General features: G+C 33.6%; 1 protein-coding gene across 2 annotated transcripts in view; it reads right to left on the minus strand.

The window, feature by feature from the left end:
- Positions 1 to 815: 815 nt before the first annotated feature.
- LOC108978192 overlaps positions 816 to 19,733 on the minus strand; it is a 78,418-nt gene continuing 59,500 nt past the window's right edge. The window contains exons 3-5 of one of the 2 annotated variants that reach the window (XM_018948357.1): positions 17,423 to 17,523; positions 2,564 to 2,672; positions 816 to 1,128 (exon numbers count right to left, since the gene is read on the minus strand). In XM_018948357.1, the coding sequence (XP_018803902.1) occupies positions 878 to 1,128; positions 2,564 to 2,672; positions 17,423 to 17,523 (461 nt within the window). In that variant the 3' untranslated portion in view covers positions 816 to 877. Of the gene's footprint in view, positions 1,132 to 2,563; positions 2,673 to 17,422; positions 17,524 to 19,733 lie in introns of both variants that reach the window. The other variant, XM_018948351.1, reaches the window with a different exon arrangement.

Raw genomic sequence — 19,733 nt, forward strand, 5'->3', positions numbered from 1 at the left:
GACAATAAATAAAAATTATAAAAAATGTTTTAATGAAAATGTTACTAAGATTTAAAAAAATATATTAAAGACTGAATAAAAAATTAAATCAATGTAAAAAAATAAAAACACGAAGTTAACAGTTACTATATGCGCAAAAACTTAACTTTAAACTTTTCAAAAATCAAGTTTTAAAAATTAACAATATTTTATTTTAAGTGCCAAGAAAAAAACAAATTTATAACTATTTCTAAAATAATAAAAATAAATAAGTTTCAAATCCAAATAAAACACTGCAATTACGATTAATTAAAAAATTTTAAAACTACTTATATATAAAAATCAAATTAGTGAAAACTAGATTAATTGCTACATAATTAGCGCCATAGAAACTAAAATGAAATTTTTTAAAAAATCAAAAAAAAAATTTAATTTTTAAAAATTCAAAATTTTCAAATTTTAAATTTTTAAAATGAAAGTTTTTAAAAAATAAAATTTAAAAATTCAAAAATTTAATTTCAAAAATCTAATTTTGAATTTTTACAAGAAAAACATGCAAAAATAAAATTATCGCCTTCGTTGTACTGCACGCTGTCTTTATGCGCACATACTTAAGCCGCTTGTGCTTGCCACACGTGCCCCTAATCACCACAATCACCAAGAGTGCCGTTGCGTATGAAATTATGTAAATTTGCAATATAGTGCATATGCGTGCGCATTTGCGGTGCCCCACACACCACTCACACGCACAAAAAAGTACGCTATTTCCTTAAGTTATTATGCTTAGCTCCACTACAGACATTTGACAACTTTCCAATTGTCGTTTGTTTTTGTTGTTGTTCTTGTTTATTTATAACATTATTGGTTTGTGCTTCAGTCAATCAACGCCCACTGTTCATTAAATTGCCTGCACTTCGCACACGAAATACGTTTCAAAACTACACGGCGAGTCATTCCACTTCAGACCCTTGCCATCACGGTTCCACAACTCCATGCAGTTCTCCTCTTCACCATTCTCATAACGGAAATTATTCGGTTCGCCAGCATTCCAATTCGTAAATGTAATGGGCCGACCATTGGCCATCCAAAAGTAGTTGCCCTCATCGGCCAAGTCAGTGCCAGATGTCCAGAAGTGTTCGTGACCCAAACCTGCTGAGACGCGGTAATCAGCAGAACCAAAGTGCCCAAAGTGACGTGAGCGTATGTATGTGCGTGTTGACATATGGTAAAGAAAATAGTGCATTATTATTGTATTTATGTAAATAAATAACATTCTGTATATAAATAATGCGAATACATTGTGGCAGGCGGTAAATCATACACGAGCGTAAAGTTAGTGGCGCAAGCGCACCTAAAGGCACCTCAAGGCTTAAAGTTGCCAGTCAAATGCCGCAAATCAGGGGGAGACACACGAAATGCGAGTGACCACAGCCGCCAGCCGCAGTGCCAATGGCCAGCTGTGGTGAAGCTAGCGCCCCGCATAATTTAGGTTAGCACGAGCGCTATGTGCTTAGAATGTGTGGTGGTAATACTAGCGAAACTGACGTCTGCGGCGAGCGTGACACACAATGGGTAAGCAGTAAGTAGTTGCTTTCACTCTAAATATATGTATATATGTATACGCGATTTTTTGTTGTATATAGGTATTCCTTATTATATGTATTTGTTTGTGTATTCACACATAAGTCGTGCAAATAGTCGCAAATCCAAAAAACACCAGCACAAGCATTGTGTTGCTCGTTAACTTACCCAGGCATGCCTCATGTAAACTGTGGCACGTTGCAAGTAGCAAAAGTAGAAATAGCGAAAAAGCGTGCAGAAATGCGAGAAAAATGAAATAATAATATTAAAATACAATATATTAGTTTTCAGTTTTCCGGGTATTATGTGAGGCTAAAGAGGTGCATTGACCATTGCCACCATCCAGGCGCGCAGGCGGCACAATAAAGCATGGCATAGAGTGCCATTCACTTGGTACCTTTCTGGCATTTAAACTTATGTAACATAATGCGGCCATAGCACGACATAGCCGCAGGCAACAACAAACAAAAAAAATAATAATAATCGGAAAATGTGCTGAATTCGCTTGGCAACATGAAAGTATAAGTGAGTAATCTCATGCGCTTAGGAGTGCAAATACTACTTTTACAGCAAACAAAATCACAGCAAAAAAATCACATCAAATTAGCGCAGTGAAGGTAAGCGCTGCAACTTTGCTACAATTTATTTGATACAATTTATTAACCACGTCTATTTAATTGTGAGTCTGTTATTTCTTTTGCATTGCCAACATATTTAATTGAAGATCGTTTTTGCAGTTTTTGGCGCAACTTACTTAAAATTCCTTACAGTGGCATGTATGTAAGTATTTGTGGACAACTGTGTGTTACAACTGCTTAATGCGCCGCTTATTGCTCTACTTCTGAATGGTATAAGTAATTAGCTACGTAATTGAGTATTTAATCACGGGTGTTTGCTAAGCCGATTTGTTAATCTCGCATTTATATTGGCCAGCTGCGCGTGAGATACTCTTTCTTACCGCTTTGCCACAATTACCGGCCATTTTGGTTGGTGAGTTACTCACCAAAGTCGCGTATGTGTTTTTCCAGTCTGTCATTCTCTTCTTGTGATGCAATACTTGCTAAGTGCATGCCGTGATAGCGGCAATATTGTGATGCTTTGAACCAATTCGCCTGAAAGAAATAAAGCCAAATTTAGAGATATCAACAGGATGCTAATGAATATGATGTATTGTAAGCGATAAGTTTATTAAGAATATTAAACAAAATGTCAAAAATTATAATAAAAATACACCTAAGCAGTACAAAAAGTATCCGCTTTAGCCATTAAGGCCATCAGCTTCGTAATAATAATAATAATTTTGAAAACATATTTAATTTTTTAGACTTTTGATTCATTGTTGTCATTTTAACAACTTAAAGTTCCACTTCTAACGAATCTTTAAAATTATAATTTAAAGTTAATTAAGGTTTGCACTTCAAGCCTCACTATACAAGCGTTCTTAAAGACCCAGCACTCGGATTAATTAAAGGAACTTGCTGGGGGCTATTGGGGTAATGTGATTCCTACCCATATATGTACATATATATAGATATACCTTTGGCTGAAAGCGCCATAAAGCTGAGTCTACAGAGTGCTGTGCAATTTAGAATCATGTACTCTGGAGTTTCCGGTTCCATGTCATAACAGTAACAACTAGATACAATTAACGAATTGACAGCTATACATACATATATCTATACCATACATACATATATCTATCTAATACTTGGATTCTTGGTTATAGAAGTTAGGTTATCTCTTCTAGAAATACGCCAATGATTATATTTCGTTATGGAAGCTAACTTGGATAGTCTTTTGAAAAAAACATAAAATAAAAAAATGTTTCTGATTACGAAATATTGGTTTAGCAAAACTGACTTGGAGCGATCCTGCTCCGACACACACGGAAAATTGTTTTTCTTAGACGAGATCTATTGAATGGACGAGATCTATTATTGGATAGTAATTCTGTCATTAAAAATACATATAAGCCACTGAGATGCGCATCGTTAATGAGAGAGGAAGCCAGGTCAGACTTTAATCAGAGATTTAAATGTCAATTATATATGCATGTAATACTACACTGAGCGTCCGAATCATGAGATATATCCTATTCTGTAATATTATAGAGCTCTGTAAACAATGGAGAACAGCGAATAATCAATATACATATATTGGAATAATGATCATTACAGTTCTAGTCCTCAGATATTAAAGATATGAATTAAGTTATTGGATTTTAAGTGTATGTCTATTTGCTAACTAACTTTATAAATAGGTAACCTTTTTTTTTGTAGAACATTTTGGAAAATTTTTAACAACCATGGGTGGAACCTTACGCAATAATGTCGCAAGTAAATCTGATATTATAATCATGTTTTGATACATTCATGAAAGTTATATGCAAAGTTTTTCACATAGCAAATAAAAAGTTTAATATAAAAATCTCGAAAAGGCTTTTTGAAAAATAAAATATTAATATATTTACTTTATTAACTTTAATCCTATGAGAACCTAAGAATGAAAATAATGCAATAAATATTAAAAAAACGTTACAATAATATTTTGAGTACTTACATTATATGCCACTGTGAACGAAATATTCATTTTGTGGATAATAAATATAGAATGAAAATTCACTCATAATCTTAAATTTAATATCGCAAGTCATATGACTTGGTCTCTAATATGTTCTATTTAAACACCCAGTAAGTTGCTAGAACTAGTAGAGAACATTTTGTATTGTTTTTTATTTTCCAAAGAATAGTATAAAGATCGAAAAATTTAGTAATATTCCCCACTAATAGAACATCTACGATAAAAATTTTGATATTGTAGACTAACAATTGGTTTTGTTTAAAAAAATTTTAGTAAAATTTCACATCCAAAAAGATACGGGAAGTATTAGAACACAATAAGAAATAGGTGTAGAATTTCTCAAAGCTTTTTTATGCTACATATATACGCTCCTCCGTATTTCCTTAAAGAGAAGGTTAAGGGAGATCAATACAATGTTTATTTGAGTCCGTCTGAATTCTTTTGTTTATTTATTTCGTTACATTTTTTTCATAATATCATGCATTATTTTAATCACGCATAAAACAGACCCATTTTAGTTAAGTTTCCCTATATATATTACAAATTTCAAATTGTATTATACTACATGCTACATATATGCAGTTTGCCGTATTACTCAGCGATATTTTTTCAAGGAAGAAAGGTGGATAATGGAGAAATTTAGTGACATATGCAAGTATAAAGGTTTTCTATCGGATGATCTATCTTAAGAAGTTGTAAATAAAAAATGTTTTATTTTGATTTGAAATAACAAGTAACTTGTATGTTGAAATGCGGTAAGCGTTACCAAGCAGCCCAATTAACTGTGCATTCTAGTGCATCAACACATGTCAGAGCACAAGTGTAGATAATTATGTATGCTCGTATTTGAATTCGCTCGATTTAATGTTATATATGTGTGCGTGTCATATTGAATCAAGAATGTCAATTTTGTCTGGTTGCTACTTGTAGACTTCCGTCACCTGTGTGTGAAGTAAATCTGCCATCGACATGCTAACATTTTTATTTCGTCGTCAGATGACAGTCTGATGGCCAAACCAAATCGAAAAAGTTGTTTTATGTTTTTCTTTTGGTGGCAACATTAACGAAATGCAATGCTACCGACATTTCGGTAGCCAAAAATGTTTTTCCGTCCTTCTGTTGAATATGGAGTGACGGATGTCTGACAGACGACTTAAATATTCATAAGAAAAAAATTAAGTATTTATCATAGAAAAAATTGATTTTATTTATTGTTGTAGTTGTTGCTTTGAGTGCTGATTTTAATATAAATATTTAAAAGAGTTACATGTATATATGTTGATTTAGAAAAACAACATTGGTTATTTAAATTAATACAGGATTCCAAAAATTTATTTAAAACACTTCTGTTCTCGTTGAGTTTCGGCACTTGTCAAAGAATGTTCATCTAAAAACAATTAATTTAAATAACAATTCAAAGAGAATATCTTATAAAAGTGGTATAACCTCTTGCACTTTAGTTCATATTTCTCTATGATAGTTTACTTAATTTATACCAGTTCGGTTATACTAGCCTTCGTTTTATCACACTCTCTTTTCGCCATTTTATTTTATACCAGTTTTGCTTTCGATTCGTCACAATCGCTTTCCTATTTAATGTAACTTCATAGAATTTTATTTTTTTATTTCATAAGAGTGGTATAATCTCTTGCAATTTATTTATTCCAGTCATTTTAATTTATACCAGTTAATTATTCAGTTCAGAATGGTTTATTTTTGCCTTTTTTTATATATATTAGTTTTTCATTCGATCCGTGAGACTCCCTTTCGGTTTTTTATTTTATATCAGATGTGTGCTTGATTTGCCAATATCTACTTTTGGCCTAACTTCGTGCAATTTTTGTAATTTTTTATCTTTTAAATTCGTATAATCTCCTGCAATTTAATTATAACGGTTTATTTAATTTATACCAGCTGAATATTCGAGTCAGCAAGTTCTATTTTTGGTTTTCTATTTTATACCAGTTTTGGATTCGACCTTTTATTTTATGCCATATGAGTGTTCGATTCGCCAATATCTACCTTTATTCAGTTCAATGTAACTACTTGCAATTCTTAATAAATTTGATTAATTTTGTAATGAAATTTCAGAAATTACAATTTTTTTTTAAGTTTTTGTTGAACTTCCAACAGCTGAAAGTGCAAATTTTTAAAAAATAATTTCAAATAACAGAATTTTAAAACTGCTCTTTGTTTATAATTATTAAATTTTAGTATTCATTAATATGTCTTCCTATGCTGCTGTTCGAATTTTTAGTCAGGTACTATTTATTTGGGCCAATGCATTACCTAATGAATCATCGAACACTGATTTGGTGAAATTAATGCACTCGAAATTCATTTCTGCTAATTAAAACCATTCGAGCATGTAAGCACATGTACATATACAGTGTAAATATTTGAGTACATATGTATGTTGACGTATGCATGTGCCCAATAAACTACACGTAAAATATATTCGTAAATTCGCATAAATATGTATGCAGACAAATGTGTGTAAATCATTTCATTCAATTTAGTTAGCATTTAACCACAATTGCATGAATACTTTGACAGCAACTGTTGCTGTCAATTGCTTTTGGCACACAGAAACTTAATATAATTTGGTTTCATGCGTTGGCCTGCCATTTATGCAACACATCTACTCAATCGGCATTTAAGTGAAGGCAGCTTCATGCCAACACTCTGTTTATATGCTATTCATATACATAATTAAGTAATAACCGAACTGAATATTTATTCCATTACAGCAATGGCCAACGTGCCTTGTGAATTGCAAATGTTCTTTTCTTCTGAAATATTTTCGAAGCTGCTGAAATGTAGCAATTTGGTATGCATGGGGAGTCACACATTTGCTATCGACTAATAAATTGATTGATTTGAACAAGCTCTAAACAATATCCCAGAATTCGTATTACAAAATTTTTATCTAACATTTCTTGATATTATATAATGCCCAAGATTTGATACAAATCATTTTCACTCCCAACAAAGGTTATGTAAAACTAAGCTATCAATACTTCTATCAAGATTTAAATCGGTAAAAGTATGGACAATGGGAGCGACTCAACCGACTTTTCTTTACTACTATGACTAAAACATACATGGTAAGATTTTGTTCGAAATTTTAATTATTCTTCAAAATCTATGTCGTCCCCCTTAAAGTAATTCCATTGGCCCCAAAACACTGGTTTCAACCTTTTTTTCCAATCCTCCAAACAGTTGTTAAAATCGAAAATGTTTGACCGGAAGGTAACGCTAAATGACCTGCGGTCCTTACGGCCTTTTAACTCCTGACGACTGTAGTTTTGAAACCGGATTATGAGTTGGATCAGCTCTATAGGATTTTGGTAGAATCCTGGGTTGGTCATTGGGGCATTCTGACACCTGAATATGATAGGGTGACACTCATCAGAAGTTGTTGACGGGCTAATGTTGCAACCGCCTCGTTTCGTTAAAACTCTGGCAGACCTCAAAATACGTTCCCCCCGTGGTAGGTGTAAAGTGAAAGAACTCCTTTTTTGCGCTGTCGCAAAGCTTTTATACTCTCTACTTGGCCTCGTTACTGAGACAACCTTGAAAAAATTAAAAGTGAATACCTTTCCGGGGACGGATATTGATTCTGATTGGGGACCCTGTTTGCATGGTCTCTAATAAGAAACGAACAGAAACGAAGAGAGTGACGAAGAGAAATGAAGGGATGACAAAACCGACACCCAGATCTGTCCCGCATGTCAATGCCACTCCGGCAATACCGATACTCTAAGAAATCCAAAAGAGATTAATATAACGAGCTACAACTTTGCACCAAAAGTGCTTTTGCAGTATGTCACCTCATGAGCAAAAATTCTTCGAACCATAACTACTGAAGCTCCTAGGGGCCGAATATATGGACCCCACTGCCTATAGTTGACTTATTAATAAAAACATCGGTAAACATGTGGGATATGTAATTAAAATTCAGAAGAAATTATATCCTTATAGCAGTATGTACAAATGAGTTGAATCGGATCAATACCTTTAGCTCCTATATATCTAAGATAAAGAATTTCGAACTACAACATGACTTTAAACCGCAAACGTTAGACATTAGCTGGGTTATAAAATTAAGAGAGCGTATTTTTCTTATAATGATGCATCTTTGTTCTTCGAATAAATAAAATATAGTGAAAACGTGCCCTAAATCCCAAGTTACTAATAAGCCTTATGTACTTGTAGATATCATCTTGATTGTAAACTCGCAAGTGGCAAGAGTAAAAAATGTTCGAGCTCTTCCTTACTTGTTTATATATTATATTAAAGCAAATATCAGTGAGTAAAACAATAAGCAAGTATTCTAGGAAAATAAGCTAGATTTAATTAAAAGAGTTTTTTATAGCGGAAATAAATATTTTTCTGAAGAAAAACTACTTAAATTGCTCTCAATCGCAGTTTCGCGGCTAAGATATCATGATAATAAATATAAGCCTAAAATTTACCGTTATTCAAACTAAATTAACTGCTCTGAGCACAGTCAACTGCGGCAAAATTTATAAGAAAGCATTCTTAAATGCTTTTAATTATTAATAATTTGACTTCTTTATAGTAGCTTCATGTAACAAAAGGGAGTACGTTGCATTAATGTATTCAAAATTAAAGCAAAAATCAAAATATATCTTCTAAGCAAACGTCTTGAATTTAAGTTTGTATACAACTATTTACATATATATTAACACACACATATACAGAAAAATGTCTGGCTGAGTTTCCTGCCTTTTTCCATATTAACTAAAGCGAAAGTTAATAGCCTTAAACTAATTAATTAGGCCGCATTTCCAGCATCTGCTCGGTGTCATTTATCACTTGAGCGAGGTCTATACCTTAGATCCATCAGCACACATACATATACTTATACCATACGATATATACAAGTATGCGTAGAGCATATTTACATATGTGTATGTGCATGTGAGCGTAGGTGTTTGACGGCAAGTAAGTTTAACTTGTTGCACAATCTAATTAGCACCAATTTAATGTTGATGGCACACTTGCATATATGTATGTATGTGCTTACATTGCATTTTATATGTGCATATGACTGTATACATATACATTTATACAAGTATGTGTGACGCATATTATATTAACACAGGTGAATCAGTCGTGTTAATATGCTTGCTTGAATGAAGAGCGCCAATTAATTGTGTGCCTTCCTTACGTTCCGTTTCGTTGCGTTCCTTGCATGCCACAGCTTGACGCTTTGATGTTTTACAACTTTTTTGTTATTGCTTGCAACATTTTCTTACTTCACGCCTTGGCTGCATACGCGTGTATAAGCGGCACTCAGACTCTTTTGTTTACGGGTTTCTTTATTAAGTAGTGAAAGTGTGGCAAATGGGTCGTCTGCTAATTAGATGAACTGTCGATAAAATTTTTGATTGGTACCCTGGGGCAGGAGGATAAGTTGCAGTCAAATATGTAAATGTGGATATACATATGAGTATATATATAATAGATAAACGGCGTCTATGACTTTATCAAATCTTTAATGAGTTGCCTTTTCTATTTGCTCCTTCTTTTGTTTTGTATACCTCAGGCCTAGAATCACGGCCCATTAGATATAGTTTATGGAGAAAATAGCTCATATCGTCATATCGTAATTGCAAAATAACGTAACATCACTTTTCATATGTTTACAGTTGAAAAAGAAACGTTATAATGAAACCTGGGAAATTTGAGTTTTGGTTATAAAATGATTATATTTTGGTTATCATACACTCATATTGAAACAATATTTGAAATTGGGTTGTAAAATGGATAGATATTGGTTATTATATCTGACAGCGTTTTCGATATTGAGTTTATATTGATGATACGTTGTTTTGCATTTTAAGTGATATATGTATAGTACACATTTATACAAAATAAAAAGGCAACTAATTTTTTTTGAAATTAGAAAAATGGCGTTACCACTTATTTTGAATAAAAATGATTTGCAAACATTTTATAACTAAGAAGATACTAAAAAAAACTGAGTTAATGTTTAGTTAGAACAGAATATACTCTCGCCATACTTATCATATTTAAACGGCATGAAATATTCCAAAATATATATTTCTTTATGTCCGGATATATTTTTACGAAGGACTTTCTGGGCTGACTTTTTCGAAATTTTTTCATTACTAAAATACATTTAATACTGTAACTTTACATTATTTTTATTTATTTATTAAGAAATGCCACTTCAAAAAACATTTTTTAAGCTTGCAGTTTGATGTATGTTGTCTTTTATATCTTGGGATTTGTTGCAACGTGGCAACTCATAACTTTATCGTACAGTTTGGCATTTTTGATGTTCTTGACGTTTTGACGAGCGCTGTTTCTGCTGTTTACAGTCACTTAAAATATTCAACTCGGCCATAAAATTTCGCGCGATTATTTCTTTTTTTCAACTTTAGACATAGATTAACTCAGCACTAGTGCATTAAATTTTTGGTAATGAAGTGCAATCAAGAACCATAATTTATCGTTAATATGGTGAATTCAATTGAAGTGACAGACTAATTAAAGACGAATTTTGGGAAGGTCGTTGAAAATCAGTTGGTGACATCGTGATAGGTGATGAATCGTAGCTTTATGCGGGTGAGCATGAAAGTAAACAACAATCGACTGTATAGGTGTTTTCAGAGGAGCTGAATTCTATAAAAGTTATTCACGTACGAAGCGCTCCGAAGAAATTATTACCTGTGTCATGGAAAAGCTAGACATATCGCAAACATATCACTAGAATAACTCAGAACAGTAATTTCTGTGTAGTACACAATAAATTGTTTTCTAGTTTTCTTTAAAGAAATCTGGAAAACCAATCGTCGAAGGCGTAGTTCTCCACACCACGATAATATGAGCTCTCACAAATTAAGTGAAACAACTACGAAAATTGTGTCAAACGCATGCAAAACTTTATAGATCTTAATAGAGAATATTTTGAAAAACAATAAAGACATTTTTTTTTTTGTTTTTGTTCCTTAATCACGAATTGTAGAAGGGAACCCTAGTATAGATTTAATATACCTTACTTAATGAGACAATATTTCCCACATGTACTTGATTTTTTCGATGATTGAGCTCTTCTCGGTAAATAAAAGATAAAACATGCACGGTTTTTCGAAATTTGAAAATTTTCAAAAATTATTGCAATTTAATTTTTTTGTTTGCTTTTGGAGAAAATATTTATTTTCTCTTAGCATACCCAATACGCCTTGACACGAGGATCGTTAATTTATTGGTTTTAGTAGTGAAGAAATAGCTCCATAAAAGCAAACTAATCTGCAAGCACATAAATGCAGCAGATATAAATATGTATGATTTAGTGTTTAATTGATTTCAACAGTCGCAACTGCTTATTATCTACTCATTTTACGATCACTTATGGGCGCTGTACTTAATGTCAGTTGGCGGTTGACTTAACTGTCACAATATTAAATGTTGTTTGCGAAAGCGTCAATACTTCGTCGTTTCTAATAAAATATATGCATTTTTCATGCAAAATAGATGGAGCAAAGCATTGCCACACAAATCTTCGATTCAATTCGAAACGCCTTAATGCGATATTGACTTAAGCAACATGCGCGACTTAATATCAGTCTCTTGGCTAAGTAATTACTTATTTAAGCAAACTCTAAGTAGCGACTAAATTGTAATTTGTCATTGTACAAAAGATGCATTAGACGCATATTAAATCGAATTCAAGTTCAAACACAAAAAAATAACCGAAACACTAAATAAAGTAATATATAGATTATACACTGGTCACAATCACTTCTTTTCCTATATAGTTATGTTAAAATTAGGTGAACTGTCAGCTGAGTGACAAAATTAATGTGTGCGGTTTACAAAGCAATTAATCAATATTAAAGTCGACTTATGTATAGACACATGATCGTAAGTAGCTACCCAAATACGCATATAATCAGGCAAAACAAAAATTATGCAAAAAACAAAATTTAGATACATAGTTTATGTTTGACTTGTTGTTGGTTGATTAGCCTGCTCTTCAAAGTTTAAAAACTAGCACCGAACTAGCGCCAGAGGCGACATTTTAACACATTTTCGTGTGACTTCGTTCGACATTTTATCAGAATGTTGCACAGTTTTGAAACCACTTGTTATACTTGACGAATCTGCTGAATTCACTCGCTTTTGGCGAATAGCTATTTTGGACTTGATAACTCATAGTACATGTTATATGCAAGTACTCTCCATACATATAGTATGTCTAACGTATGAAATTTAAGTTAGTGTCCGATGAAAAGGAAGACATTATCCTTATTAAATTTGGATACACGCCAGTGACAATTGAAGGGTAGTCATAGTTTAGAGCATGCTCTCTAGGGAACTATGACTACTTTTTTTTTACATTTTGTATTCTAATCATATCTCAAATCAATAAGCATTTCCTATAAAAAAAATACTCTACAACAATTGTAATATAATTGTAATACTTTCCACTTTTATAAACTGCAATGAAAATATATAGATATGTATAATATATCTCATATATTATTATATATCTAGGGGATCCGGCCACGCGTTTTATACTATTCAATACAGTCAACATTTTATTTACGAATAATTTCATTGTATATAATAACCAGTTTATGGCTGCTTAATAGATTGTACTTTATACACATCAACACTGTCCATGGTTAATGGAGGTGTCCGCTTAATAAAGCTTAATTTAAAATAGCTTTTACGGTTTTCTTTATTCATGAATTATCTTAACTATCCTATCTTTTAAGTTGGCACGAACTGGACACAGTGTGCTAAATTTTACTAAACTCGGTTCAGTGGTTCAGGAGTCCGTCGCGAACAAACAACGTGATACGCACTTTTTATATATAAAGATTTATATTAATTACATAATAAGAAATTGTTAATCAATAGAAACATCAAAAACTTTAAAATTAAAAAACATAATTATATGTAGCCTGCGCCACTCTCGATGACTTGTCATAAAAACAGGTTGTAAGGAATAATAGGTCGCTATTAATTCGTTTTTACTAGTCATGAATATTTGAAATAATAAACCTTTGAGAGTGTCTAAGCTATAAGCATAGCTTTTCTGTATAACAAGTGCTGGTTTTGAAATTTTGAATACTAAGAGATAACCATAAGCATTTGGAATAATACAAAAACATTATTAAGACAACTCAATAAGATATAAAGATCATATCTTTACAATTTAGTTAGCTGAATTTATTAGAGGCCAAATTATTCAACATTTTATCAAATGATTTATGGAATTATATTTATAACCATGAGTTAACAATTCTATAATTTTTGTTCATACATTGAAAAACAAAAACTTTAATAACCTTTATTCCTTTCTTTTTACCTAAGAGAGAGGTCACAAGGTAACATAATATTAGGTTGTCAAAAAAGTCTTGCGGTATTTTCGCTAGTTGGCGCTGAGAGCGCGTAGTTCTAGTTTTATTCATCGCATCGGGTCCTGCTATACTTTTTTAAAAGCTCATTTCACGCGCTAACACGTGTTTGATTGATTGTCGTTTCTTTTAAGTCTTTCGTGAGTTATAGCGTCGCAAACATGGAGCAAAATAAAGAGAAAATACGGCATATTTTACAGTACTACTACGATAAAGGNCCGTAGCATCGGTCAAGAGCTGGTCATGAGTCATCAAAAAAATGTTATGAACAATTGAAAATTGAAAAAAAAAATTCAATAAAAATACCGCAAGACTCCTTTGACAACCTAATATAAATTATGTGTATTATTCCAAAAGAATTACAAATATTATCCGAAATCCGAAAGGCAGCATATGCCCTATAGTTGACAGATGGAATTTTGTAATTATTAGGTTGTCAAATATCTCCCTTCCCCTTTTTTGCTCTTTATGCTCTATAAAAAGTGTTAAAGTGATCGGATGTACTTCAAATAAGCGCCGTTTCGTTCAATAATCTATTCCCATCTTGACTTCTTCTTGATTGGCGTAGACACCGCTTACGCGATTATAGCCGAGTTAACAACAGCGCGCCAGTCGTTTCTTCTTTTCGCTACGTGGCGCCAAATCCAACGCAGGATAACTCTTCCCAACAGGTGCTACTTCAGACTGAGTATGCAATTGAGAAGCAAAGTCCTCTCTCGACAAACAAAAACCAAACTCTATAAGTCACTCTTAATTCCCGTCCTGCTATATGGTGCAGAGGCTTGGACGATGTCAACAACAGATGAGTCGACGCTGCGAGTTTTCGAGAGAAAAGTTCTGCGAAAGATTTATGGTCCTTTGCGCATTGGCCACGGCGAATATCGCATTCGATGGAACGATGAGCTGTACGAGATATACGACGACATTGACATAATTCAGCGAATTAAAAGACAGCGGCTACGCTGGCTAGGTCTTGTTGTCCGGATGGGCCCAACTTGACTGCAACTTCATTATACCCCCTCGCAGAAACCCCTCTCCTTATTTGCGAAGAACTCGGACAGCCACTTTTCACAAGCCTCTTTTGAGTTCAACTTCGAAGGAATTCGGAATGAACTAGACCTCGATAATCGAAGAAAACTAGCAAACTTAACATTAATTTTTCACCTGCTTTGACGTGGTTTTTTCGGCTTCGGCTCACCTTTGCCACTATATTGCGGTAGCTGATTTCATGACGTTAACGCGATGCTGTTTTTCGAATCGAAAAAATGTAGTGATTTTGAAAGCAATCATGTTTTCAATTTTCTTATGGTCAAATGATTTTTCAAACTAGCTTTTACTGAACCTTCCGGTACTCCAACTATGCCAGTAAGAACTCTGACTGTTAATTGTCGATTGTCAAGCACCAATTCTTTTATTTTATTGACATGTTGATCATCAGTTGATGTTAATGGCCGTCCTGGATGTAGTTCGTCGTCAGAGCGTTTTCGATCTTCTTTGAATAATTTATACCAATCCTAAACCCTTGCTTGCGACAAACAACTATCTCCGAAGGCCTTTCTAACATTGTGAACGTTTCGGTGTATGTCATTACGAATAAAATATGGGAAATAAATTTAATTTAATGAATACTTTTATCTTAACTCGAAAAAAATTGTTGCCTTAAAATAATTAATTAATGTTATTTCCAAAAGTCAACTACAATTTCCAGTCGAAGAATTAATTTAATTTCAAACTTAACGTTTTTATGCAACATCTGCATTCTGTTTTATTAGCAATCTTTTATGGTGCAACTATAAATCTTTCTGTTAAGCACATTGTATATTGGTTACTCAATTTTTTTTTTTTTTTTGGGAAATTAAGAAAATAACTAGATTTTCGTGATTTTTAAACAAGAAGTAGTAAATATATAATAACAAAAATCATACACGCTTTCTTGTATCCGTGTTTAATTTTAATTGCTTTTTGTTTTATTTAGCTTGTGCTTATATAATGTACAGTGTGGTTGAATTAATTTTATGCTTAGTGTTGGTGAATTGCAATCCGGCGGAAACGCCAAAATTGTATATAAATATAAAGAAATAGGCATTTTTATCTTCTAAACGCTTAATAGGTTTTACATGTGGCTTAACACTTTTAGGAACTTACGTTTGTCAGCACATCACTAATAGGTGAGGACGTGAAGGACGTCCAAAAAGCGCAACAACACCAGAAATCATAGCCAAAAAGCAGGATATGGTTTTGGTAGATCGTCGATTGAATGAGAAAAATTTAGTAAAGCCTCTGCGCATTTCAATAGGCTGTGTGAGCCATATTTTAAGTGAAATTTTGGGTTTTAGAAAGCTGTGTACACAATAAATGCCACATTCACAAAGTGGAATTTGTGCGTCGATTCATCACTACGAAAGATATTTGGGGCTATCACCATGATCCCGAATCAAAACAAGATGATACAGAGTAATATGAACCTGGTTGTTCGGCTGCGAAACGAGTTCGTGTCCAAAAATCGGCCAAGAAGGTTATGGCATCAGTGTTTTGGCATGCGAAAGGAATTTTGTTTGTGGATTACTTGCAAACTGGTAAAACAATTAATTATGGATATTATTGCAACCTTTTGGACCAGTTGAAGGAAAAATTCGTAAAAAAAACGCGGTTTGCAGAAAAAAAACTTTTTTCAGCAGAACAATGGCTAAAATCCATGAATTTAATTTCGAATTTTTGGAGTATCCACCGTATTCACCAGATTTGGACCCCAGCGACTTCCATTGGTTTCCAGAACTCAGAAAATGTATGCGAAGCAAGCGTTTTCATCAAATGAAGAGGTCAGTCATAACGGCCGTTGAAGCGTATTTTGCAGACCTTCCCGATTCTCACTTCAGGAATGAGATCCACAGATTGGAGGATCGTTGGAGCAAGTGCATTAATGTTCAGGGAGATTATACAGAATAATAAAGTGTATTTTTAAATACAAAATTGTGTTTCTCTTATCAAACGGCAAAACTTATTGAACAACCTGGTAAGTTAGAACTAAAAACCGGCAATAAAGTTGGCGAAAACTGGGTTAACGCTAACTAGTTATGTGAAGTCAATAATAAAATTATGCTCTATAAATAATTGTAATATCCGGCCTCTTAGCGCTGCAGGTTATCACTAGCTACCTATAGCACACTATGTTAGAAACATGAATCACTATAAAAAAAGCGTCCCATTTTCTTGTGCCTTAAATAAGCGTTTAAGCACCAAAGTAAGCTATATTTATTTGAGATGTACTTAAAGTCACTTTTCATATTTACGTCGCCCACATTTCTGTTTGATGGCTCATAAACTGCACTGCCCGCAGCGCCTATGATTTTGCAAAGCTTCGCACAGATCGCCACAAAAGAAGCAACAAATGTGCTATTCTAAAATTTATTTACCCTTTGCATTAGCTACAATGCGCTAAGCTCTAGCATACGATGTATAGCAATAACCGTTAGTCTGTCTGAGCGTCTCTCATGAAAAATATAGTTTAAATGTCAGACTACAAAATTTTATGGCAAAATTCCCATGGCTTTATTATTATTTCAGTGCAATACTTGGCAGATGTAAAATGCAAAAATCAGAAGGAAAATGCACAAGCGAAACGAAAAAATGCCGTTGACAGATTTCCAACACACGTGCAAAGTTACAAGCTGCAGTTTTAGCTGTGGAGCTGGAGCAGAGACGTGCTTAAGCGCAGGCACAGTTTGCACGACCTTATATACATATACATATGTACCCATGAACACGTATGTTGAAGCAGTTAAATGGCAGAACACTTATATATGCAATTTATACTACATATATTGATACAAAAAATTCAACAGAACCGGAAACTGGCTTACCTTGAAGAAGATGCCGAGGTAGTAACGCTTCTCGCCCAGTTTGAGCAACGGCATTGTCCATTTGTTATTGTATTGAGACTCGTCCACACAGTTCGGACAATCTGCGATGGCAGCAACAACAGCAACAGCAACAGCAGCAGCATTAATGTCAGCAACAGTAGTGATCCACCAAATTAAGTCGCACCAATACACCAGCATACATGGTGATGTGTGAATGGGCGCGCAAGTGTGCAAATCACAAAGGCAATGCAAATAGAGAAGAGAAGAGAAGAGAGATTAATTAATTACAATGGTTTTTAAAGCTGAACTGGACAGCTGCTTATACAATAAAATAAAATGCCGAAGCAGATGATAAATAAGTAGAAGAAGAATAATAAGAAGATGAAGAAGACAAAGAGAAACTCACCAAAAGGGTGTTAAATTTAATTGCAATGACGCTTTAACGATTTTACATTCATATATACATATTAATTTAGTTGATTTTATGACGCTGAACTTAATACATAGGCATTCAGTTTTAAAGGTCGTATTTTTAGGCATTTTGTTATCGTATTTCAGGCCGGCAGCGAGATCACGCGCAAATTACAATTTATATGCTGCAGTAAAAATATGTTTGGCTTGAGTGTGGATGGATAAATTATTCCGCAAATAACTTGATAATTATTAAATAAAAAAAGACAAAATTCAACTTCAACTGCACGAAAAAAAAACAAAAGATTTCTTACAAGCGCTTGATTTTGATTGGTCAGTTTGTATAGTAGCTATATGTTATAGTGACTCGATATGAACAATTTTTCATAGATTGCAGTGTTGCTTTGGACAATAATTTATGCCAAATTTGGCGAAAATATCTCGTCAAATTAAAAAGTTTAGCATTCGTGGACTTGTTTCTGAATTTTCAGTTTGTATGACAGCCACTTATATGCTGTAGTGGTCAGCTTCTTGAGGAGAAAAGTTCGTATGCAAAATTTCAGATCGATTAATATAGCAAAAATTGAGAGACTAGTAACTATATACAGACAGACAGAGTTAGCTAAATTGACTCAGCTCATCGTGCTGATCATTTGTATGCATATATATTTTATAGGATATTCTATGTTTCCTGCTGGGAGTTTCGAGCTAAGTAGTAGGTAGAGTGGCTATCGGACAACGCACCTAGACATTTAGAGGCCCTTTGTGATACCACCGGGGCTAAAATCTCTTCACTCTACTGTCTCTTTTTAAAACCATCCCGTGTTTCAGATGATGTTCATCAGTACAACTTTTATTCTGCGATTGCGATTATTTTTCTGTACAAAGCCTTGCATTCGCATAGAAGATGTTTTATAGTCTGCTCTTCTTACACCTTCTAACAGCTTCTACAATAGTCATTATAAGGTCTTCCTAGTCTACTATCATGTCAGCCAAAGACAGACAAAGACTTATTATAAACTTCGCAGCAAACTAACCTAAACCTGGCGAAACTGTTAATATTAATCGCACAGACAACAAATTGTAATATAGCTTGAATCATACATTGATCGAAAGTCAACGAGAATGGTCCAAAAGACACAACAAAGTGTTATACGACAATGCACCTGAAGGCAAAGCAAAATCGGTCCTGTATCAAAGTTCTTGGCTGGAAATTGCTAATCCACCCGCCGCATTTACCAGCCTTGGCCCTTCTGATTACTATTCCTTTTTATCGATTGAACACCAATTAGCTGAGCACCATTTCGATTCCTACGCAGAAGTCGAGAATTGAGTGTTTGATTGGACACACATTTTATTGACATGGTATCTACAAATTGCCAGAAAGGTGGTCAAAATATCGAAAAAGCAACTGCCACTACTTTTAATAATTTTTTTTTTTTACTTTTCCATTCGCAACTAGTATTCCATTTTCACAAAAAAAAAAAAAAAAAAAAAAACACACACTTTTTTTATACCGATACACTTCCCCTCCTTCCAACCCCTCATCACATCATTAATTGGCAAGTAGTTTAGTTAAGTTGCTTCAAGTTTAAACTCGCAAGAGTGAGTCAGTATAGAAGAATTCCTAACATTAGTTGCTTTCGATTCGACAAGCGTTACTCTCCAGCGAATCGAACCAAATATTATATAGCAGATGCTCAAGCAAACGGGCAACACGGATAGTGCAAACAAGCGTTAACATGATTTCTGACCTATTATATGCGAAATGGTGGACTCTTTCTTAGTGGATAAATTCATGTTTTCAAGTTAATAAACAATGCTGTAACTCTTTTTTATACTCTCGCAACAATGTTGCTAAAGAGAGTATTATAGTTTTGTTCACATAACGGTTGTTTGT

This window comes from Bactrocera latifrons, unplaced genomic scaffold, assembly GCF_001853355.1.
Source record: "Bactrocera latifrons isolate USDA-ARS-PBARC rearing strain unplaced genomic scaffold, ASM185335v1 scaffold_1, whole genome shotgun sequence".
Taxonomy (NCBI): domain Eukaryota; kingdom Metazoa; phylum Arthropoda; class Insecta; order Diptera; family Tephritidae; genus Bactrocera; species Bactrocera latifrons.